The sequence below is a fragment of the Oryzias latipes genome, chromosome 10 (genome assembly GCF_002234675.1).
Source record: "Oryzias latipes chromosome 10, ASM223467v1".
Lineage (NCBI taxonomy): Eukaryota > Metazoa > Chordata > Actinopteri > Beloniformes > Adrianichthyidae > Oryzias > Oryzias latipes.
The window spans coordinates 27078185-27103692 of record NC_019868.2 but is presented as its reverse complement, the minus strand read 5'-3'; the positions used below and the strand labels follow the sequence as shown (position 1 = coordinate 27103692).

The 25508-nt window shown below is 41.5% G+C and overlaps 2 protein-coding genes across 3 annotated transcripts; one reads left to right on the top strand and one right to left on the bottom strand.

Annotated features, from left to right (window-relative positions):
* Window positions 1-1839: 1839 nt before the first annotated feature.
* Window positions 1840-16687, bottom strand: sh3bgrl (SH3 domain binding glutamate rich protein like). 2 transcript variants are annotated; one of them, XM_004073588.4, is made up of 5 exons: window positions 16391-16687; window positions 14806-14895; window positions 7586-7771; window positions 5178-5258; window positions 1840-2454 (listed from the first exon to the last, which is right to left on the bottom strand). In XM_004073588.4, exons 2-5 carry the CDS (start codon window positions 14848-14850, stop codon window positions 2419-2421), a joined length of 348 nt encoding a protein of 115 aa, XP_004073636.1. In that variant the 5' UTR covers window positions 14851-14895; window positions 16391-16687; the 3' UTR covers window positions 1840-2418. The 2 variants fall into 2 exon arrangements, with proteins under 2 accessions (XP_004073636.1, XP_023815145.1); XM_023959377.1 differs by lacking the exon at window positions 16391-16687 and having other exon boundaries at window positions 14806-15088.
* LOC101167129 (non-histone chromosomal protein HMG-14A) lies at window positions 15898-18720 on the top strand. The gene is made up of 6 exons (XM_004073587.4): window positions 15898-16044; window positions 17005-17037; window positions 17185-17214; window positions 17473-17520; window positions 17592-17711; window positions 17794-18720. Exons 1-6 carry the CDS (start codon window positions 16030-16032, stop codon window positions 17839-17841), a joined length of 294 nt encoding a protein of 97 aa, XP_004073635.1. The 5' UTR covers window positions 15898-16029; the 3' UTR covers window positions 17842-18720.
* The last annotated feature ends 6788 nt before the right edge of the window (window positions 18721-25508 follow it).

Genomic DNA, 25508 nt, shown 5'->3' with positions numbered 1-25508 from the left:
ACAGTGTTGGAACGGAGTGAACTGAGGAGGCTCAAACCCTCTCTTTTTCCTCTTCCCCACCAAACAGCTGCTCCATTTTCACGGTCAGCCTGCCTGCTGATGATTTCCCTCCGTCTGACTGCCAGCAGAACGCGGCGATTTGTCACCTCGCAGCACATTTCCACCGCTGTGCAGCTCAGCTGTGATGACTTGCATCCCTCCCAGCACCCAGGGTTGGATTTTAGGGCCAATCAGCCATAAAATATGAGGCTCCAAAAGCACAAAAAACATGAGTCGATTGGAACTAATCAAAGTGGAAGCTTTAAACTATTTTAGGCAGCTGTAGTAGATCTTGTAAAACCGCATTTACACTGTAGAAATTATTATTTTTTTTAGCTTTTTAGCTTTGTAAACACAGAATGTTTATTGTAAAATGATTGGTTTTCAAAGGTTTATTTTTAGCTTTGAAATAAATTGCATTTGCTTGTATGTTCTAAGTGAACTGCATAATGAGATGAATTCAACAAGTTCTTCCTCTGGACTCAATTACCCATAATGCACAAACCAGGAAGAACTGTGTTCACCAGTACGGCCAAATATCCAATATAACAAAAAAACAAAATCTTCCTCTAACCCCAAAGATGTAAAACTTTTGACACCTTGGATTTTTTTTAAATGTACAGATTAACAATTTACTGCTTTTATGCTCTTGTTAATGCAAAAAATGTTTTTCTTTTCTTTTTTACTCATTTTTCTATCAGTGGATTTTAAAGTTGGCTTATTTTTGTATGATTCTGTATATTTTTAATAGAGATTATTTTTAAAAAAGCACAGCCAAATATCACATACATAAGTGTAAATATGCTTATGTTTTTTGTGTGTAACAAGTATTAATTCCAGCACAAAAGGATAAGCTGTTAAAACTGAAGTTTGGTCACATTTAAGAGTTTAGATAAGTTATATCTTTATTTATTTTTAAGTAATATGGCTTCTTTCTGTCTGTCAACCTCCTGGCAAGTTAAATGCCATGTTGCTGCTTCACTCAACAGACTTGCACGTGTTGCATGATGTTCTATATGTGCAATATTTGTCACAGTTCAATAAAAAGACTCCCCGGTATAGTTTCATCTGACTTGATTTGTGTATTTCAGCATTAATTTGCATCGTTGTTCAAAACCCTCCTTCATTTTGAGTAATGAGTTGCAACACTTCAAGTTAACAATGTCCATCCAGAAGGAAACACTGAGTTAAGACAAAAAAACTTTGCATGTTAGTTATTTGAACTGCTATGCAAATGGGGAATATGTACCTCTCCTTCTGTCCCAATACTTTAATATTATGAAGTTCCTCCAAATTCAAAATGTGAAGGCACTTAGTTTTAGGTCATTTGCACAAACACCAGGTGGAATTGCAAACTATCCAACAAAATACCTGTTCTGTCCTTGTTTTTAGCAGAATATATTTGTCAGTTTAGCATCCAAGTGTCCGTTTCAAATGACTTATTTTGACGAATCACGACTGAGGTTTTCTAAAGATTTTACACACATCCTGCAGCAGGAAACCACGTAAGCCGGCAAAAATCAAAATATTACTGGTATAATCCAGTTTATTCAAAATATTTTAAGATGCTTGAGGTCCAATTTGTGCTTTAGGCAAATCCCTTTCTCCTCTATTTTCCACATATTTTGAATAAACTGGGTTTAACAGACTAGTCTTACTTTCTTTGTGAGTTACTGTTCTCTTTGAAAGACAAATCATTTTTTGTGTTCGTCTAACTCCCTGGAGTTGCAGTTTAGTTTTTCTGTCCTTTATTTAGGTGCAGCCTTAATGTATTTTACACCAAAAGGAGAGCACACAGGATCATTTTTGCCACCTAAATCTTTATTTCACGTCAGGCCAGGCTGTACAAGATCATCAACAGGACGTCCAACAGAAGGAAGAGAAACTGCTACTTCCTTTAAACAAAGACGGCCAATAATAAAACAAAACAAGCTTCCCTCTTCTGGCCCTTTTGGAATGTACTTTCAGTCTCTAAACTTTTATCAGTCTTAGTAAAAAACAATCATTAAAAAAAAGTTTGGGATTCAAATGGCACTAAATCAGAATCATGTAAATATGAATATGGAGGTTTATCAACAACTTTTCCAGAAAGTTCTGATGAATGCTTGGATTGGATCAATATTCGTGAGGATGTGCTCCTGCAGAGGACGCTACAACGAGACGCTAACCGTGAACGGAACATTTCATCGGATTCACACTCTGAGGTCCGGGGGCCTCAAGGCACAGCTGAAGACGAATCATACAAAAAGGTTCCAACAAAGTAAGTAGAATTGTTAGTTATTAGCCGACTGAAGAGTGGAGGCTCTCTTCTCTGTGTTCTGGGTCGGTCTGGGTCCAGGCGTGGATGTGGGGAAGGCCAGAGGTTCCAGTGGAAAGGTGCTACTGCTGGGCTTTCTTTGCTTGAGCTACGGCCTCCTGGTGAAAAAACAAAGAAACCAAAGGTGATGAGAAATTCAGATTGCCTTTTCCTTGCCACAGACAGGAATAATAAAAAAAAAAAACAGTTTCCACGGTAACTGGCACACCTTCTGCAGTTCCTGCTTTAACAGAGAGGAGGTGCCAGTATGCAGGATGGAAAGCAAAAGGGGAAATATGTGCATTTTTATTACACTAATGTGTGTCTTCTGCATGGAAATCACTAACCAGATACAGTACAGACCAAATGTATGGACACGGCTTCTCATTAAAAGAGTTTTCTTTATTTTCATGACTATGAAAATTGTAGATTCACACTGAAGGCATCAAAACTGTGAATTAACACATTTGGACTTATACACATAACAAAAAGTGTGAAACGACTGAAAATATGTCATATTGTAGGTTCTTCATAGTAGCCACCTTTTGCTTTGATTACTGCTTTGCACACTCTTGGCATTCTCTTGAGGAGCTTCCAGAGGTAGTCACCTGAAATGTTTTTCACCTCACAGGTGTGTCCTGTCAGGTTTAATACGTGTGATTTCTTGCCTTATAAATGGGGTTGGAACCATCAGTTGTGTTGTGCAGAAGTCAGGTGGAGACACAGCTGATAGTCCTGCTGAATAGACTGTTAGAATGTGTAGGGATGGGAATAGAAGCCCCATGAAGCTTCCCTTTGGCTTCATGTAATTGCGCCGGAAAAATGAACCACTCATTCAGGGCTTTGAAACACAGAGCAGCGGCATCTGGTGGCGGACTGGACGTAAACATATGCTTCAACTAAGCTCCTTGTAACACTTCAATGTGGAAATGATGATGAAAAAACGTAAAACAAAACAATATTGTTAATGATAATTAGACTAAAAAACAACATAACACAACGAGTTACGTTTTCTGTGAGAGGTGGTTGACACAGCAAAATACACATCACATCAAGAAAATAAACGCAAAGCAAAAAAATACAATTGTAAAACACTTGACTTGAACTCAGGATGCAAACCCCACTGACTGTTCCACTGAGCTATCTCTACTGACACTAATACGGCTTGTCATCATAGCGTATCGTTGTATTCGGAGAAATCGAGTTGAAACGATCCTGAGCGACAGTAGGTTTTTGACCAGGAACCATGGTAAAGTGCAATGAACTGACGCTGATTCCAATCTTGGGGAAACAATAGAACTATTCGGGAAACGTTCGGGATTCATTTCGTATTTCTAGAGAATAGCGCGCCCAACTGTTGGAAACGCAAGTGACATCTGAAGCGTGGTTCGACCAAACGATGGATTTGGCGCATCATACATCATCAACCACGTGATCTACGATAGTTGATACAGACACTGTCGAAACACCGTGCCGAAACACTCTGTTTCATGGAAGTGAAACGCCCGCCGAAGCGTCCTGTCAAGCGGGCCATCCCTACGAACGTGTATTATGGCAAGAAAAAAGCAGCTAAGTACAGAAAAGAGTGGCCATCATTACTTTAAGAAATAAAGGTCAGTCAGTCCCAAAATTTGGGAAAACTTTGAAAGTGTCCCCAAGTGCAGTCACGAAAACCATAAAGCGCTACAAAGAAACTGGCTCACATGCGAACCGCCCCAGGAAAGGAAGACCAAGAGTCACCTCTGCTGCAGAGGATAAGTTCATCCGAGTCAGCAGCCTCAGAAATGGCAGGTTAACAGCAGCTCAGATTAGAGAGCAGGTCAATGTCACACAGAGTTCTAGCAGCAGACACATCTCTACAACAACTGTTCAAAGGAGACTGTGTGAATCAGGCCTTCATGCTAGAATATCTGCTAGGAAACCACTGCTAAAGAAAGGCAACAAGCAGAAGAGACTTGTTTGGACTAAAGAACACAATGAATGGACATCAGACCAGTGGAAATCTGTGCTTTGGTCTGATGAGTCCAAATTGGAGATTATTGGTTCCAACCACCGTGACTTTGTGCAACGCAGAAAAGGTGAACGGATGGACTCTACATGCCTGGTTCCCACCGTGAAGCATGGAGGAGGAGGTGTGATGGTGTGGGGGTGCTTTGCTGGTGACACTGTTGGGGATTTATTCCAAATTGAAGGCATACTGAACCAGCATGGCTACCACATCATCCTGCTATCCATGCTATTCCATCCGGTTTGGGTTTGGTTGGACCATCATTTATTTTTCAACAGGACAATGACCCCAAACACACCTCCAGGCTGGATGAGGGCTATTTGACCAATGAGGAGAGTGATGGATGGCTGTGCCAGATGACCTGGTCTCCACACCGAACCACCGGACCTGAACCCAATCCAGATGGTTTGGGGTGAGCTGGACCGCAGACTGAAGGCAAAAGGGCCAACAAGTGCTAAGCATTCTGGGAACTCCTTCAAGTCTGTTGGAAGACCATTTCAGGTGACTACCTCTGGAAGCTCATCAGGAGAATGCCAAGAGTGAGCAAAGCAGTAATCAAAGCAAAAGGTGAGGAACTACGAAGAACCTACAATATGACATATTTTCAGTTGTTTCACACTTTTTTGTTATATAATTCCACATGTTTTAATCAAAAGTTTTGATGCCTTCAGTGTGAATCTAAAATTTTCATAGTCATGAAAATAAAGAAAACCCTTTGAATGAGAAGCCGTGTCCAAACTTTTGGTCTGTACTGTATTTATTAGGACACAAAAGTCTGTTTCATAGGACATGGCTGTCACACATTTTCTTTGGGGGGGGGGGTCTTCAACTTGCCTTTGAACCTGGAGGAGCAGTCAGACCCAGAAAAGCATACACAGCGTTGTCCTCTCTGGCATCAAAGAAGGCTTCATAGTTCTGGGGGAAAAAATAATTGAAAATCGATTAGTTTCCTTCCATCTTTATCCCGGCACACCCAAGATGTGACGCTGCGTCACACGGATGGTTCCATCCGAGACCCTGAAAGCGAAGCGAAAAGCTCACATGACCCCTTTCTGCATTGTCACTTACACTCTTGAACGTACTCTCATTCAATACTTCCCCGGATCCGACACATCCTGCATGTGCTACTTTGTGTTTATCCATCAACAATATGAGGGCACGACTGCAGGAACAATTCCCAACAGAGCGTGGAGATATTTGAAAAGATAAATGGGCACATTTTAAAGCTGCACAAATTAATATCTGAAATACTTCATGTTTTTACCTTTTAATTCCAACCAGGAAGCCCAAAAATAACCAAAAAAAAAACAGAAATACAAGGTAAAAGTTAACATGACTTCATGTTTACATGTTACAGACCCTAAGACATGATTACAGTTGGCAGCGTGCGCGCCATAAACAATTTAATACCTATTTGTGCTAAAAAAAATAATGATCATAATTTAAAATCATAAATAAATCATAAAGGAAAGTTAAAAATGAAAACAAATAAAGAAAAACAGATTTAAAGTGAATCTAAATTCTACTTTCTAGCTGTAACAACACATCGTGAAGAGTGTTGGGAGTAACAAAAACAATGTTTTAGGTCCCAGGAAGAATACAAAAAACTTGCAGACTGTGATCCAAACGTGCACGTTTTAACATGTGTGGCCAATATGCAAAGTGCTTTTTGTTTTGTAAAGCAGTTTGGCATGCAATCATGTGAAAAGTGCTTCTTCAAAAAGGTTTGATTGGATATTTTCAGAGCTTTTTTCCCCTCCGTTGTGGGTCTCTGGTTATAGGAAAAATAAAATGTTATACGTTTTAATAAGAAATGTATTTTTCAGACTGCAAGGCGCATCGTGCCAAACAGATAAGTCACCAGCAGTTGAAGCACTGTGCGTTTCAGTCTGCCAGACTCCTGACTACAATACCCATAATGCTCCAACAATCCGTCAAGCAGTTCGGCCGTTTAGCAAAGTTGAATTAAAACACTTTGACTGATTTTTTTATTCCCACGTACCACAAAAACTCTATTTGAGGTCAGTAGGCACAACCAGAATTCATGTATAGGCAATTATAAGGCTAATTTTCTACTTTTGAAAACATTTAACACGGTTAAGTGCATCTTATGGTCCTAAACGTTTGGTAAGGGTCACTTAATTAGCTCTGATTTCATTTTAGTTAGTTAGGATTATGAATTTATGGATGAAATGCATCAACAACTGTCAATAACTGTATTTTTATTTACATTACCTACCTACCTACGACTACATTTGCTGCGTTCATATAATCCTATGTGGCACAGGATGTCTTTTATTTTGAAAGGAAGTTGTGAGAACCTGTCAAAAGTTATAAACCATTTTATATTTTGGAGAAACAAAACTGCAATTTACTCTTTGTTTTATTTATGCCAAAATATATAATGGTTCATTTATATTTATCATGACAGTGGCATAAAAACAGTTATTTTTTGTGGCTCCTGCTGGGTCAGTGAGACGTGACCCCCTGGTCAAGCAGAATTAGGATAAAGCAGCATTTTAGGCTAGACAACACTGATTGTCCTCATCTTTGGAGTAAATGTAGGAGTGTAACCTTAAAAGTACATAGTCTTGGGAGGTTTTCTTATGCATTATTATCTAAAAGCTACAAGCTGAGTTTTTACATGTCTCCAGCATTTTGTCTTATCAGTTGTGAGATAAATCTGCACAATAAATGGCAAATTTATCCCGATGTCAAGCTGTGCAAGGCGCATGTCGCAAACAACGGCGTTAACTGGGATAAATGGTTACCTTAAACGTGCTTAAACAATTTTATGGCAGCTTGAAGTATTTAACGAATCAACTAAATCCATTTATGCCTCTGACCAATCAGACGGAGTCCTTTTATGTCCTGTTTAGACGAGGGTCATTTGGAGTATAATTTAGTTTATTTTGACTCTTTTTTTTTAAATTAAACTGTTGCAGTGAAATGGAAATTATGTTTTTGGTTGTTTTGCTATTCGTTTGTGTATCGCAAGTTATATAGTCATCGCAATATTGATCATTAAGTTTTCCTCACATCGTTCAGCCCTAATCGGTAATCTGTTGCAGCATCAGAATTGTGATGAAATGCAAAACACAAGAGGGGAAAACTGAACAGCCTCCAACAAAAGAAGCTTCTTCGGGTCGCTCCCGGAGTTTTACACGCTGAGTGACGTTGAACTGATATGAACGGTAACACAATGTGCAGAAGAACAGCAGTTCGGCGAGCGCTCGTCTCACCCCGCAGTATTTGCTTTCGTTAAATATCTGTGGAGGCAGGGGGTTCCCAGTGGCAGGTCTGGACTCCTCGGGTATATTCTCCCGCATCCACTTCCTGTTGGCCTCGTTGGCTGCGATGTCGCACTCCTCAAACTCGATCCTATTGGCTGCCAGGAAGCCCATCACATCCTGCTGCTGCTTTTTGATCTGCGCATGGGAGGGGAGACAAACGGCGAAAGGGGAAGTTGTCGTTTAAAACCACATGTTGATGTACGACATGCAAGAAAACAGAAGGTTCTGCTAACTTCTTCGTGGTTCCTGGCTGCAAATGAATAAAGTTGACCCATCAAAATGATCCATTTGCTGCCATTTTCACTTTAAAAAAACACTAGCTAGTTTTGCAAATCCTAAAAAATATCTCTTTGAATCAATTCTTTTTTTGGCTCAGATGCAAAAAGAGAAAGGAACTTTATTCTGAAGGAAGCACAAGTAGATCAAAGGTGCTACATCTCTAAAGATCTGCAACCCTTTTGAAGGGTATTAACACAGAAAAGCAGCAGAGTTGTTCTTCTGACTCATCCCATGTGAGTCTGTATGTGTGCTTCAGTGTGAGAAATTCTCTTCCAATGAGCTCTCAGTGAGTGTGAGCCAGGAGGAGGATGGCCCTAGAAGGCCAGACGGAAACAAGAGCCCCTCTGGGACTCGAGGGGAGGTAACTGGTCAAACACGAGCCAAATAAGGCCTGCTTCATGGAGATGCACACACATCCAGACTCTGCAAAGCCATGCACCTTAAGCCAAAGTAAACCAGGTTTATCACCAAAAAAAAAAAAAAAACCACCAGGAGCGATTCATCTGCTTCCCTCCAGCTCTGACGGCATCTTGTCGGGGCTCCTCCCAAGTTTTTGCTATGCAGAGGAGGCTGGTGGACGACCAAAGAGTCGTCTGCTGAAACAAAACTTGGGTGTGTGAAACAGGGGGCTTGGGTCTGCAGGGACCTCTTCTTTCTTCCACTTTCGGCTTCTCCCATCAGGGGTCGCCACAGCGAACAAGTCGCATGGTAAATTTGGCAATGTTTTACGCCGGATGCCCTTCCTGACGCAACCTTCTCAAACCGGGCTTGGAACCGGCAGAGGTAGAGAAGGGAACAGGGAGCAGCCTGGAGTCGAACCCTGGTTTCACGGATGGAAGGCGCCGCAAACCAGCATGAGCTAAACTGGCTTGGGTCTGCAGGGACCATTTGAATTAAAAAGGGGGTAAAACCCTAAAAACCAGCTCCACCTGCTCGGGCAAATGTCCAACGCCCCTCTGGAATGCACAACACCTCATCTCGATGACTCGCCCGCGTTAACACGACAGACAAAACAGCTTGAAAATTCAGATTCGACACAAGTTTTCTTGTCGTCCTTTCAGTTTGGTGCACTGTCAGCACTACTGCAACAACCCTGCATTGTCCAGTTGCCAAGCAAAATTAATTTGTGGGACAAAGTGGCCTCCTGCCATCTGCCCCCAAGTCCAACCGCACACTGGAGCTCCCAACTTAAAACGCTTCTGGTTAGGAATCGAGCGCCTGGCGTTTCTGACACTGAAGACTTTGCCTTTGGTGTCGTAATAGACAGGATTTGATCTTTTGCACATTGCTGCCTTGAGCAATTGATTCCTTATCTAGTTCTTGGAATTAGACTAACTTAAATTGTAGTGAAAAAGCAAAAGATGTTTGAACCTTTTAAAATGTGCAGCCAGTTTGCTGCAAAGACAAACCGTGAAAGATCGATTTCCATGACTCCAGCTTTGCCTGTCTGATGTTCTCAGCCCTACACAATGTGCCTTTTATGCAAATAGCCACTGAGATTACAAACATAATGCAAATCTAGAAAAGGGAAATGTTTCCCTGTTTTGTTTATAGTGCGTGGAGCTTCAAACGACAATGTCTGGCTTGTCCAACAGCTTTGACCGTCTTATGTACCTCTCCTTCAGCTTTGGAGACATTTATGTTGAGCCTTTTCACTGAAACTGCAGAATATTTGTCAAAAAAGAGGGGCATGATCCAGACTTTTTATAATTATCGCATAGGGCTGAGAAGAATTTGCCATTTGCGATGAACAAACTGCAAAACAACCAAAAACATAATTTCCATTTCACTGCAACAGTTTAACTTAAATAAGATTTAACCCTCGTCAACATAGGAGGCCAACATCTAACAAAAGAGCTCCGCCCGATTGGTCAACAACGTGAAGGCGTCCATCTGATTGGTCAAATGCATTTATTTGGTTCGTTAAATACTTCAAGCTGCCATAAGATTGTTTTGGCACATTTAAGGTAACCTTTTATTGCGATTTTCGCCGTCTTTTGCGATATGCGTATTGCACAGCTTTTGATAAAGACAAATTTTCGACATATTGTCCAGGCCTATTATCTCCTAATTTTATTCTATTCTCCGCACCTTTAGGGATACACATCCTCGTTATTCTTTAGGTCACATCGGCACCTTGTTGTTGAATGTGTTGCCTTGGATATTCTGCTTTATTTGCCTGTTAAAAAAGATCATCAGAACTCTGCCATGAACCAAGACAGCAACGCCGGATCTGCACAAGAACGTGGGTATCGGATCTTTTGACGTGAACCCAACTGCGTTTCACGTTGGTGTGAATCTATAGACTTCAGATGGACCAAAGGGGGAAAACTAAAGCAAATAATGACATAAGTACCATGGATTACTAGTAGTGCAAAAACAAATGGTTCCCTTCAGGATTTGGATCACCCCTAAGAGCAGGGCTGTCAGACTCAAATTTACTGCGGGCCAAAATTAGGCAGTGAAGTAAAGTCACAGGCCAAACTCAATATTTACAGAAAAATTAACTGCAACTGATATGTAATGTTTAACCTTTTCGTATGGAAACAACCTTTAGCACATTGGTCTAAGCCGGACATCTGGCATCTTTTCTTAGATGCAAGTTCATCAAAGTCTGGGGTCGGGCTCTGAGCCGGGGAAAACCTCGTGTTTTAGCAGGCCTGTCTTGAAAGCTCCTGTTGTCCGTCTTTCGTTTGGCCATTTTTGTGGAGGGTGACATGAATTTGTCCGATGTGACGGGAGCATGTCTGTCAGTGACTGTCAACAGAAAAAGAGCGCCAACGTACTAGCAAAGCATTGTGGGATTTGTAGTGTTAGCAGTACAGTATATACCGGGGGCCAGCTCTAATGCACATTTGCGGGCCAAATATAATTACACTACAGGCCAAATTTGGCCCCCGGGCCAGATTTTGACACATGTGCCTAAGAGTTTTATAGAACACAAATCTAACCCCTTTTTTTTTTTAAAATCAGCTGGTTGTAGTAGAACCCAAATTTGTATCTTTTTTTAAGATAAGAAAGTTTTCTAGGCAAGTTGGAGAACGGTACAAAACAATAACTAGTCTGGCTCAGTCGTCTATTTGTGGAACGACAGAGTAGGCAAAAGCCAATATGGCCGCACCAGTTCAGGCCTCAATTTGTTGTCGTATTATTTGGATAACTGCTTTAGTTACGTTTTTTTCACTGCAAAGTTTCACTAGAAAGTGCAAAACGATCCTAACATGACATCCCAACAAACCAAAAGGAAGAAACTATGGTAGTTTGAAGAACGGTTAGATAATACGCTGATTTTGATCTTAAAAGGGATCGATATGAACCAACAGAAATCCTCATTATATAAAACTCAGACAAAGAACTGCGTTATTTTTCATGACTCTTGTCTTTTTTTTGTCTTCCAAAGCTAAAATGAAACCAATCAGCAATGTTTTTCATCTCCTTGAAACGACAGCAAACAAAGAGACGTTTGGAAGTCTTCCTCAAAACATCAACCAACCCGGTTTTCATTTGAACATTTCTAAGCAGGAAATCCACTATTTCTGTTACTACTAGCAATTATTAGCCAGCGAAAAAAATTCACGTTGGTAAATCACTGATGGATCGTCTCACCAAGAGTTCCTCCAAAAACAACCCAGTACAATTATTTTACATCAGGATTGTTGCTGAACTGAATGGAACAAACTTTAGCTATCTTAGCTTTAGCTTTAGAATCTCAGCGTAATTTTACAGTTTGGAGAAAATATTTGACCATTTACTCCCATCAAGACGCACATTTAAAGGTCTTTCCATACAGTTCAGAAGTAGCTCTGAATTTGTTTTGATGAAAAATGTCTTAGAAATCCTTCCAACAGTTGAAGAGGTCACCTGGTGAAAGTTACTCGGTGGAATATTGTGTATTGTGCATGAAAAGCAACTGGGTTCCAAACATTTTAAGGCTCAATATCCATCTAACTTGCCCTGTAATAAAACGTATCCAGGGTCAGGATAACTTCTGCTCAAAGACCCAGTGACTATGGATGGATGGAAGGACGGATAAAGAAACTCCTATTCTAGGTGCATTTCCTTGTGCTATCTTATGGGGTCTAGATGACCCCACCCTTACATTGACGTGTTCTCCCGACCATGACAAAGGAGGATAAAGGTGGAAAGATTTCATGTAATCCATGGACACCAGTGAAGATCACAAATCATTGAAGAAAAAAAGGTTCAGCGCACTGTCTAGTGGGTCTAGATGACCCAACTCCCAATGTTAGAGTGCCTTGGATAGCACAAGGGTTAGTCCTTTAAAAAACAAAGTAACCACATTTCCTCTAAATTCTCAAAATAGATCTTAGATTTTCTGTAAAACAAAGATTCTTCATCAACCCCAAAGCAGTTGACACTCCTCATCATCACGTGACATCGGCTGCAGACCTGATCAATCCCAGATAAAGGTCAGAGCTCTGGTGCTAAAAGCTCTGAGACAATGCTACACGTTTATTGGATGGACGGCGGCCACAACGTCAAATCAGACCAATAAAGCCGTGACTGATTGGAGACTATCATATCCAGTTTAATGGAGAGAGAGAAAAGGGAGAACTAAAACGGTCCAGGATACTCCGTGACCTTTCTGATGCAGCGGAGGCCAAACTTTTGAATCCACTCTGAGCCACAAGAAACATGATCTCTCTCCAGCCGTGTGTTTGTGAAGGATAAAGGCCTGTCGTGATTAGATCAGGTCTGATTTCTGCCCCAAACAGTTTCTTGCTGGAATGTTAACAGCAGCATTAGCCTCCACCCAAGCCTCAGCTCTGTCTACATGATATAAAAGAGCTGCACAATGCAACTTTGGCTACACTCTATTTTGGCTCGCTAAACAGGAAACAAACCACAAGAAAAGCAGAAAAAGAGGGAAAAAAAGAAGTGTGACATACAGGAGCAGCTGTAAAAACAATCGAGCCGTGTTTCTATCAATAGTCAAAGTGGGGATATAAGCAATTTAAACACTGAAAATAGTGAAACACACTGAATGGGAGACATGTATTGTGGCTACAAGGACGTTGTGCAACAGTGCATGCAGTGACATCAAGAGGAAAAGCACGAACACTAACGCTTTGCCTCGTTCCAACCGTGCAACTTTTGAGTTCCACTTGTTGCTGAGTGGTGCAGGTCTCCGTGACATTTGCATGAGTGCTTTTAGGGAAAACGTGTCTCGTTTGTTTGCCTATTGGGACACAAAGACCTGATGGAAATGAAGCTGGTAGTATTTCCTTGGTGTAAGTAACAAAACACCACGACTAGTTTTGGACGAGCTCGACGGTGCCTTCAAGACGTTATGATCTCATTTTTAGAAGGTCATAAGTATTAAATGATTTGGTCAGGAGAAAGAATCGCGTTTCGTGTGGCTTCAACCTCAAACTTGGGGTGGAAATGTACACATTATACGTTCGTATCTCAGCACATGGACGTGTAGATCACCATAAAGAAGTAGGTGATATCAGATCAATAATCAGGAAAAATCTGGGTTTTGCTGGGTGAGACCAAAGCAAAAGATGTTTGACCCACTCTCTGAATTATCCAAATTGGTTCTCGTCCTTTTCTAACCCCTCAGCAAAGCATCACCATCGTGCTTCTGCTCTACTTCCTCATCATCAGCATTACTACTTCTTCTGGTTCAGTCCCTCCACGTATCACATAATCGAGGTTCTAAGTCCAGAATCGTTCTGATTAAACCAGCAAATAGCTAAATTCCTGGTTGAATTCCTCTGGCTCGGCACACCATCTGTGTTTTTCTCCTCGGTCGAGTAAAAGCTTTTAATATATTTTGGAAACCCTCCCACTCATACCGCTGGTTCTTGGCAGCTTGGTCAGGAGTAGACACTGGCGGAATGCACCAACACCGTCTAGCACATAGGATTCTGGGTAAAAATATATATTTTGAGAAGGTTGCAACAGCCTAAAATCCTAGATCGAGTGTTGGTTTACAAACAAGCAACACGACCGTAAACATCAAAAGCAAAATATAACAGCAGAGGCCCCGATAAGCGTCATAAAGAAGCAGTTTTACAGCCGATCGCTAAACATTAACATTAAACATAAATATCAGGAAGTGCTTTGGCTGCAGAAGCTCATCTATTCATTCTAAATGGGCTGTACAGGAAGGAAACGGATCAATGAAAAGCATTCGACTTCCTCCCGTCTGACTTTTCAGACATAATTGCAAAAAATAGATGTTTAGTTTAAATGTATGGTGGCTTTGTCTTCAGTTTGTGCAGCAAAGCAGATCACTGATCCAGATAACAACTGTGTTGTTCAAGACGCATATGCATCAAGACACAAGCTTGATCCAGACCTTCCTAAAGTCCTAAAAAGTGGCACTTAGTCTGCAGGAGCTCCCTGTGGAGTTGCATCTGAAGAGAAAGTGCAGCAACGATCAACAAGAACACACAAAGACCAAGTGAAAGCGCACGTTCAGTCAGATTCTGAGTGTTCTTATCCTGCCATGGCATCAGGTGGAACATCTCTCGGAACATTATCGTCCCTGCATTTCTGCAGCTTGTTTTGCAACTAAAAAAAAAAAGAGAGAAAAATAAAGAAAAACTTCAGGAAGAAGAAGCAATGTGACAAAAACCACAGCTCAGAGAGCTTTCATTACAGTCTGCCTCGGGTCCTCTGGGTCTTTCTCCTCTGATAAAGTTGCAGGGAAAGTTAGAAAAAAAATGCATAACTGAGAAACTCCAGCTGTGTTCAAAGTCCTGATGGGAGCAGAGCTGCAAGCTTCCTCCAGGATGAGGATGACAGTCTAAACCTGATCAGTTCGATTAAAGTTAATCCATTTCTAATCAACCCTGGATGCTTTAATCAAACCCAGCAAAAATTTAAAAAAACAGCCTCTCCATTGTTTCAGGTCTTACCGAGGTGGATCCTGAGGACGATGCTATGTACACTTTGATCACCATCTTCTTCCTCTTGATGCTCTCCGTTCCAGCAGCTGCTTTGCTCGGCTTCGTGCAGGAAGGATGACGTGAAATAACAACAACAAAAGGACACAACAACGGAAAAAAACTACAACAAACTTCGAAAACCAAAAAGAAGCAGCGTTCAGATGTTCGCAGCGCAGACTATCTGCGCAAATGCTCCGGTTCTCAGCTCTGTGGATGGAGCTTCACATTCCTCCTCCGCCTCCACGCCCCTTCCAGACTCCCCCCTCCCCTACCCTCCGCGAGGAAGCTAGCGCGCGCGCGCACACCGACGCGAGAAGGCTCCCGTTCCAAGATGGCAACACGTCGAGGCTTTTTACTGTGTGAATCTTTCAGCTTTGACCCCCCCCTCCTATTGTCTGCCACCCGCTCGTACACGAATCTAAAGTGTTTTCTGTTCGAATTTATTGCAAATTGAACAGAAAACATTTGCAGCTATGACACCCCCCCCCCTCTCTCATTTTTAGGGGTTTTGTGCAACAGCACGGCTGTTAAGCAGCTACTTTCATTAAACGGGCTTTGTGAGCCCCCTGCAGGCGTTTATGGCACGCGGCGGCAGACGAATGTAGCAAAGCCGACCGACAAAACAAACAAAAAAAAATATGTCGGAAGAGGTGTAGGCGCCATATTGGGCTCAAACAACAACGGTGTGAATTTTTAAACTTTTAAACACGCGAGCTCGCGCTTTTTTTGACACGCGAGCCCGGAAAAAAAAAAAAAAAGCAGGGGGCTTATCCCCGCGGCGGAGGCCTAAGCACGCAGGCGAGCCCTCCGCCGTTAGGCCCTCCGCTATCGCGGTGACATCTCACGCGCGTGTGAAATCAAACATGTCCTCGAACGGGAGACTCCCCCCTTCCATTTCTCGCAGGCTTCCTCTCCCACCGAAGAAGGAGCCATTCGCGCAGACCCCCTAGAACACCACCGGCTCCAAAAAATTCCAAGTGTTCTGCGGGGCCCGAATGGCGTCATCTGATTGGTCCAGAGCCTATCAATCATGCCTTTAGCCGCACCCCTCCCCCCATTCAACCACTCGCTTCTCTGTTCCAGTGTGTTTACTACACTGCCGAGCATTAGGGAGACACTCGTCTTCACATGCACTGAACCCGCGAATAAAAGCCGCTTTAGTTGTGTTTGTGAGAAAACCTCAAAGAATTCACCATGCCCAAGAGAAAGGTACGTATTCGTGAGGCGATAAAAATATTTCGAGGCGGATATCGGCTATTAACGCGATGCAAATGATTGTGGAGACATCCCTCCGAGACATTACTTAATTATAACGCAACGTCCGTCAGTTGTTCGCCGCCGCTAATTCCCCCTAAATTTTCTAGACATAATGTGCATTTTTTGTGTGTCAAAACGAATATTTTCCTGTTCGAGTGCGACCGTAGAAACGCGTTTGACTGCGAGCGCCGCTGTCCTTTTTTTGGGGGGGGAGTCAGAAGTCTCGGTCTCCATGCAGTTAAAGCACAAGCAGCAGCCATGCTTTGCAGCTCTTGTCCACCTTCGTTGCCCGACCTACCGAGAACAAACGCTCTGTTTATCGCCATTTCGCCACCAAACCGCCCGGAAGTGCCGCCCAAAATTCCTCCAGTGCCTCTCCTTGTCATTTTGACTGAAAAACGATGGCATTCGCGCGCGCGTTTCGATAAAATTACGTATTTTCTCTCTTTGTTCGCGGTCCCAAATGGCTGCGATGACCCGCCTCTACCGCCAGGGGGCAGCCGAGAGCGCGAAAAAAGGTCCCTCCCCCTTTTCTGAAAGACTCCCGCGCCAGCTTTCAAATCTGAGCTCCATGCATTGAATGAGAGAAAGAAATGGGGGAGTGAGAGGGAAAAAACAGGGCCCAGGCCCTCAACTTATGGCTCCACGGGTCCACATGGCTCGGCTAACGTGGCCCACGTTCCAATCCTCGCATGAAAGCAACAATTTAGGCCCTTTGGGCAAGAAAATTCACCTGGTTTACAATTATTTGTCAGTTTCCACCTGAATCTGAGAAGTTTTCTGGAGCAAAATTAAATGGGCCTAAAAACGTGCAAAAACCACTTTTCAGCCCTTTGCATCAAAATAAAAACACATTATTGTTAATTTGGTCATTTATTCTCATATTAGTCTGTTTTTTTGTGCGTTTCTCAGGCACAAGGAACAGAAGCAGGAGAGAAGGAAGAGGTAAGTCGTTTTTAACTCCACATATATTTTATATATTTTTATTAAATCTAATAAATAAGTATTGTTTGTGCACATTTTTAAACGCATTTTGTTTAAAGTCTCAATCTGAGTAAAGCGGCTCCGTTAATCATCTTTGATATTTTTCAGCCCCAGAGGAGATCGGCCCGGTTATCGGCGGTAAGGAAACGCGCTCGTTGTGTTTACTTTCAAAAGACAGAATTAAAAATGAATGAAAAGCATTCAATTGTCTGTAAAAACAAGGAGATTTGTATATTATTTGCTATGAAGAAGAAAAAATAATTTGAAGGCAGTTATTTTCACTTAAAAATGAGATGTAAAGGTTCCACACGACAATAAAAAAGATTTAGGAAATGATAAATGTGTTAAATACAAATTTGATGTGAAAATTAAGGAATTTTTTTCTCCCCCCCACAGAAACCGGCCCCACCTAAGCCGGAGCCAAAGGCCAAGAAGGCAGCAAAGGTGAAGGACGTCGAGAAACCAGGTGAAGAGCAAAGTTCTCAGAACTAAAACGGCCGCCTCTCTTTTAACAGAAAGAAAAGGCTGTGAATGACAAGAAGGAGGACAAGAAGACCAAGAAGGCAAAGGAGAACGCCGAGGCAGAGGCCAACGAGGAGAACCACTCTGAGAACGGAGAGGCCAAGACCAACGAGGTGAGCGCCGGCGGGCGGGAGCCGACCCGACGCGCCAAAAACCAAAAGGCTTGACTTCTTCTTCCTCTTCGTCCTTTCCCAGGTGGAAGCAGCCCCCGAGGAGGCCAAGGAGGAGGCCAAGTCCGAGTAGCACCACTGCCCAACTGTTCCCCCTCCTCGACGGCCCACCTCCCCACACACCCAGCCAGCCAGCCGGTCCTCCCTGCCCTCCTCAAGTCTCACACGGTTTCCCTCCAAGGCGTATTGTTAACAGAGGAATATTTTTATCAATGATTTTATAAGTATCCGTACAGATTTTTAGCACAAAAAAAAAGCTGAACATGGAGCGCCTTGCAGATTTGCAGTGATCATATCAAAGTGTCTGCAAGAGAAACACACTAAAATCTTTTTTAAAAGGCATTTTATGATTGAAGGCTCGTTTTGGTGTAGGAAAAAAAAAAGACGCGTTATCCCCCTGTCGGATTGGCCATGTCGTGAGTTGTGTATTACTGTGTTTTTTGCCCCCCGCCCTACCTACCCCCCCCCCGCTCTGTCCTTCATCCTCCACAGATTAGACCCCCCCCCCCATACAGCTCAGCTTTTCTCCATGTTTTATTAACGGTTCAGCCATGTTAATGTGATTCTTTTAGACCTCTAAATGTGCAGTGACTTCTTCCCTTCGCTTCCGTCTCATGGTCTCGTTTCCCCTCCATTTTTTTTTTTTCCATTGATATTGCAAACATTAAACGTGTGTTTTGTCCAAAAAGAAAGAGGAAGATGAACATGTGAAACATTCCGGGAACAGCGATTGCCTCTGACCTGTCTCCTAGACGATAAACAGCTCCTGCTCCATCCAGGCTGTCATGTCAGCTTTTCTAAACACTCTTTCTTTCTTTTCTTTTTCTTTTCTTTCTTTTTTGTTAAAAGATTGGATTTGGAAATCTTTTATCTGACAAATGCAGGTGTCTGGTCCCTCTCTTATGTTCTGAAGTTCTCTTAATAAAAAGAAGTCCTGGGAATTTTCCTCGAATCATCGTCTGTGGTTTTGTTCTTTGGACACGGAAGCGGTGACGGGTTTAGGACGGAAAAGTACCTTGTAAGCATCTCTGGCAGCAAATGTAATCCTCACAAGTACAACAAAGGGCTTATGATGAGCTTCAAAACGCCAGCGTGATGAGCTGCCGCTACAAATTTTGAAATATCCGCTGGACAGGCCTCTTTTCCTGACCTTAGAGGGTTAAAATGAACATTTTTGTCGTCTGTAATTCAATCTTTTCTCTGATCAGAATCCTTTTTTGCTTGTCCCACTTTTTGTACTCTAAATAAGTAAAGATAAGACTATAAAAATACATTTCTTGAAAGGCTTAGCAGCCTCTCCATGCACCTGAGCCAGCAGCAGGCTGCAGCCCCTTCAAGCTGCTCCTGGACCCCAGTGACCCACATTCACCTCAAGCATCCACCGGTGGGCCTCTGTCTCATCCTGTGACATCCCTATGGAGAGCAGACACACAAAGCTGCACAGACGACATGCAGCTGAAGGGCTGAGACATTGAATGCAGTCGACTGGGCAAACACACTGCTCTTTCTGGGCTTTTCAATGCTCTGCATTAGCTTCCGGTGCTGACAGCATGGGGGTGGGGGGGTCTTGCATTATTTCCTGCAACTGCCAAAATTCTTATTGCATATTTTGCGAGTTGCATTCCTCTGTGAGGGCACATAAAGCGAAAGTGGAGCGCGGTCCCCTTCTTGCAGAGGGCATTTGTGTGCAGCCCCTTGCTGCCTGCAGCAGGCCCACCTCCAGTTCCTGTTCAAACGCAAACCATTCGTTCAGTTTTTTGTTTTTTAGACTAATTCTGCCTTCACTGGTTATTTTTCTCCATTCTCATGCATCTTCTGCGGATGCGTTGCGCACTTGCAGCCACTCTGACCTGCATTGTCATGGCCGAGCGCCGGGCTCCATTTTGTCTAAAACGTTTCCTTCTGTTGTGAAACGCGTCATTACGCACGGCGCCACTAGATGGCGGCATTGCCACGCGGAAGCGCTCGCATACTCTCAGCCTTCCCCCTCCCATCCTCCATGCGGTGGAGCTTTTATTAAGCCCACATTTTATTAACTGGCGCATTAAAGATGTTACTATTTTTCCCGAGGCATACATTAGGCGCGTATGAATCACTGATAAACGATAAGGGATGAGTCACACATTTCTCAATGAAAATTGGCTTCAAAGGTTGTTTTTTTAAGTCCTCCTGCTCCTCCTTCATGCTTTCTGGCCTCAGGAAACATCTGTTTAGTACTTTTTATTACTCATTTGGTTATAGAAGCAGGTGAGAAATCCAGCTGAGAAATTGATAAGACTGATATATTTGATGCGCCACAATGATATTGATCCGGCTCAAAGTTTTATTATTATTATTTTGGATCTCCTGTGCACAACCTCCTTTCATCATCTGTCCTTGTGATAGTGCTCAGCTGCTACACCTTTTACTGATCCGTCCATTTATCCCCTCTCCTGTGATCTGCCCTCAGACTCATTAACGGCTTTGATAGGCCACTAAGACGCAGACGCACCGCTCTCTCCTATATCGGGCATCAGCGCGCTAATCAGCCCGCAGCATTATTTCATGTCTGAACTGAAGGTTCGCCTGCCTGCTTATCTGTCTATCTGACCATCTGCCAGTCTGTCTGCTCGTCCTTTACTGTCTTTGGCTCCTGTGACCCGCAGCAGTAAGAAAACTTCTCAAAGGAGACAAAAATAAATAATAATAATACCACCAAATTTTCACATCATACTTTATTTTCTCACACCTTTCAGTGTGTGTTTGGAACTACTCATCCCTATGAAAACTGCTGGTTTTGGTTCGCTCGTGATTGAGGACATGTATTATTAAAATTGGGCTTAAAACTGCATTTCTGAGTATTCCTTTTCCCAAATCGCTGTGAATCAGGAGCAGATGAAAAGATGGCGCTGCATAAAGGGGGGCTACAGTCGGCGGGCTACAAGATCCATTCTGGTATGTCCACTTGTGGACGACTAGATCCATGAATGTCTTTGTTTTCCTCGCCCGAGGTGGCATCTGGCTCAAAAGTATACGGCTACATATCTACGACAGGTTGCAAAATGCCTTTTTTTTTAGCTTGGGGGTGTGAGGTGCTGTAAGCTAAAAAAAAGAGTGTAAAAAACAGAGGGATGATGGGAAATGAGAGATGGATCATTGTACACCAGCTCACCCACAGCTGAGAGGGAAATTTCTGTTGAACTACTGCCACTCTGCAGAAACTATGTCCTAGAAAACAACATGTTTTTTGATTCTCGCAAAAAAAATAACAACACCCCGCAAAAATCATAATTAAAAGACAACTGCAAACACTTTTACCACACAAGAAAAGATGATTGGAACTTTGAAGCACTGTTTCTGAGGAGGCCATGTAATGCATGAAAAGAGATGATGTCACCAACAGTAGGTATATTATATAATCTATTTTCAATCAATATTGTTTTAATTGTCTTTAAATGCATTGTTTAATGTCTAACCTCAGCCATACAGCGACTACACACTAAAACCTCCATAATTACACTCAAGTTGGGTTGTCTTTAACCCTTGTGCTATCCTAGACACTTTAACATTGGGAGTTGGGTCATCTAGACCCACTAGACAGTGCTCTGAACCTTTTTTCTTCAATGATTTGTGATCTTCACTGGTGTCCATGGATGACATGAAATCTTTCCACCTTTATCCACCTTTGTCATGGTAGGGAGAACACGTCAAAGTAAGGGTGGGGTCATCTAAGATAGCACAAGGGTTAACCGAGCGCCGACGTTAAAAAGGAAACTAACTTTTTGTTGTTTTAAAAAACTCAAGAAAAAACATACATTGGGTCAAAATGACCCAAAAAGTGACCCAAAAATACATCCCATGAATTACCAAGGATTGAATGGAAATAACCCAAGAGAATAACTTCAGAGTCTTTCAATTAAAAAAATAAAAAGCTGGGTGGCACTTACAGTAAAAATAAAATTGTCACACAGATCTCACACTATTTTGCAAAAATAACAAGAGGAGACAATCCAACTATACATTTTATATCATAAGCCAACACACTTGGATTATTTCTTCATGGGATTTTTAATGTAGGGGCATCTTTTTTTTGGGGGGGGGTACTTTTCAGAGCACTACACTACGAATTTTGGGGGTTATGTTGGTTTCATTTAAAAGTTAGTCCTTTTTTAACCTTGAAGTTTGGTCCAACTTGGGTTGGATTTAAAATATGGAGTCTTCAATGCGCAGACAGCGGTTCAAAACACTTTAAGTGCACTTTCACACTTGGATTATTTTGGTCCGGACAATTTTCTTCGTCGATCAATTCTGGGATGTGGTCTATCGTGGTGTAGCAGGTGGATGTTTGAAAAGAAACGACTTGTTTCCAAGCTTTCCCAGACACGACTGTTATGAGAGGTGCAGATCCTCCGTCATTTCCCTTTCCACCAAAGTATCACTTTTTAGTTTGTTTTTGTCGTCTTGAACATAAACTTTGTCATTTTTTAAAATATTTTTAGAAATAATAATTGTGGTTAACATCTGAAAGGACATCCTTGAGCGGTAAAAGTAAAATCTTTTGGAAAGGAAGTATAGACGCATTTGGCACATGCGTACGTACAAGAGTTCTGATGCAGGAATCCAATTTTAGATTCTCGGCCAGAATGAATTCTTGTCAGGAGAAATTGTAAATTGTTCTAAAATGACATGTTGAATTAGCAAAACCGTTCCAGGCACGTTTTTGATGAAGGAATGACATTAGAACAAAATAGAAGCTTCCAAAAAGGGAATCTTGCATCAAACCGGCCTTTAAGACGACCTTGCCTGCAACAAATATTTAGTGTCTCATGAATGTCTGCTGTTGTTCCAGCCTTGTACTTTATACGTATACATTTGTCAGGAGAAATTGCATAAGGAGATTTTACACCATAGATTCTCACATCATCCCCTGCCTTTTAATGTAATTGTCAAATTCTTTTTGTTACAGAAGGATGCGGACATCATGAAAACCTTGGTTGTCCATTCTACTGAAAAAGATCCAGTTAAAAAATGTTTAAATTGTTCTTAAGGGAAAAGAGATCCATTCCCATTGTCTAGATACTGCAGAAGCCTGGGCTCGGCTCATGGGGTGCACTTTGTGTTGTGTTCCAAATGAAAAGTGCTATATAAATAAAGTTGGATTTGATTTGATTTGATTTGATTTGATTCGATTTGATTTGTGGGCTGAACTTGGAATACCCTTGAAGACTTCGCTACACATTTGAAGTTTTTCACAAACTTTTAGTGGTACTTGATTCAACTATTCTCTCCCTAAAACACAAGTATTGAAAACGAAGCCGCTAGCATAAGTTTGTTTAATGGTGTTGTGTTGGAGTAAATCTAAAACGATTAAATTATATGGTTTTTGTTTTATTTATTGTGGAGATGGGGTTGGGGAAAATATATTTGAAAATCAGTTAAATTTACTCAATTTGTGGCAAAAAAAGGTTAATAAGAAAGTACATGTCATAGTTACAGCAATAGCTCAGTGTAAATTTAATATTTTCAATTCCTTCTTTAGTAAAGTATTATACATTTTAATTCAATTCTATTTATATAAAATTGAACTGAATAATTTATTTGACTTATTTTAGCCCAGTATTACAACAACAGTTGTCTCAATGAGCTTCATACCGGTTGTTAGAGCCATTTAACCCTTGTGCTGTCTTAGATGACCCCCCCCCCCCTTACAATGACGTGTTCTCCCTACCATGACAAAGGTGGATAAAGGTGGAAAGATTTCATGTAATCCATGGACACCAGTGAAGATCACAAATCATTGAAGAAAAAAGGTTTAGAGCTCTGTGTAGTGGGTCTAGATCAGTGTTTTTCAACCTTTTCTGAGCCACGGCACACTTTAACCTTAAAAAAAATCCCGCGGCACACCAGCATCCAAAAATTAAAAAAAAACAAGGAGAAACTCATGGTCTGTATTGATCTACAGCCCCTCCACAATCTCACATGCATTTTTGAGATAATCGTTACAGAAAAAGCTGGAAACTGCAGCTGTTTTTTTTCTAAAAGATGCAATAAAAGTTAAGTTAGAAGATTTAAAAACAGTTTGTTGTGTGTTCGTTGGTTTCAAGACGTTTAACAACAGATCTCCTTGTGCGCTGTCACTCTCACAACCCAATGCATCATGGGAGATGTAGTGCATAAAACGGCAAAAGATCGCTTTTCGGAGCTTCATTGTTTTGTTCACTTGTTCCACGGTCTGATACCGGATTCTGTGGAAAGCTACACCGCTAAAGACGAGCTTTAGCTGGTATTTTTGTTAGAACTGAGCGACTTTACGAGCTAAATCGGGACAAGGAAGTGAAGACTTTAACCACTTCTGATTGGTCAGACCGATGACATGTGATTAAGCCCCCAGGGATGATTGGTGGAGACAGTTAAAGGGACGGGACTTTTCCAAAATACAGCCGAAGGTGCAGCTGAATTAAGACATAAAGACATCAAAATGTCTTAAATAAAATAAAATAAACGCAAAGAAAAAGTATTTTATGATCTTTTATATTCGTAACTCCTCAGTGTTTTATCAGGACCTGTTTGGATGAACACAGAACTGAAATCCTGGAGATGGAAAATGTTTTTAGATCAGTTAATGAGGGCAATTTCCCACGGCACACTAGTGTGCACACTGGTTGAAAAACACTGGTCTAGATGACCCAAATCCCAATGTTAAAAAGCCTTGGATAGGACAAGGGTTGAACAGCCTACAACGTTTTTTTTTACTGGATTTGCAAAAGACTAGGTCAACCTAGGAGCCCAGCAGTTCCATTGGCTGAGATGTAAGATGTAGCCAGATTTCGTTAGTTTTGTGAAGCTGCAGAGCCTAGACGGCACTAGTTTTTGACCGTACTTTAAAGTTCTTATGTTTATACGGTATGTTTTTGTATTTACATTTTTTGTAACGACCTTTTCTGGAATTAAACATCTAAAAAACTAATAATTTGAACTGTGGAAGTTCATTTAAGAAGGACGCGTCAACTAAAAGCTCTGACACTATAGCTTAAGTGTAACTTCAGACATTAGACAGAGCCACACTTACACCGGTAGTTGTAAAACAACATGAAATCATGAAGAACATGAAGTCATGTTTTATTTAATATTATTAAGTAAATGGGCCATGAAATAGAAAAATCACTAAGTAATTTTTACCTAAGATAGTATCATAATGTGACTTGTGGAAGTGAGTAAATCTTAGATTGTTTTTGGAAGCTTTCATGTTCATAAATGCAGTAAAATGTACTTCATTGTTAGTGCAAATTGTTACAAGGATTTTCTTAAGTAAATCTTTTCAGTGTAGTTGAAAAAATGAAAAGAGCTCTAAACTAAAGAGGAAAATCACAAGAAGGTAGTCAAAGGATCTGTACATGCAGCAGGTTTTTTTAACTTAACCAGAAAACTTATAAGATATCAAAATCTAGAAACAAAGAGTCCCACACAAGAGAAAAAATAAGCTAAAAAATAACTGGTACTTAACATAGTAGTACTTTTTGCTAGCTCTTGTATTTTTGGAGTTTTTATGTACCCATAGTTCATTTTGATTACAATGACAAAAACCTGGTGTAATATGAGAAAGTGACTCATTTTAGAACAAAGTATGAACAAAATGAGGATACTATCCTAGTATAAGTTGGCTCATCATAGTAAATCAGCTGTCATGGTTTGGGTTTCTTTGTATTGGTTTTTGCTTTCTATCTTGTTCTGTCATGTTTGAGTTCTGTTTCCTGTTTTATT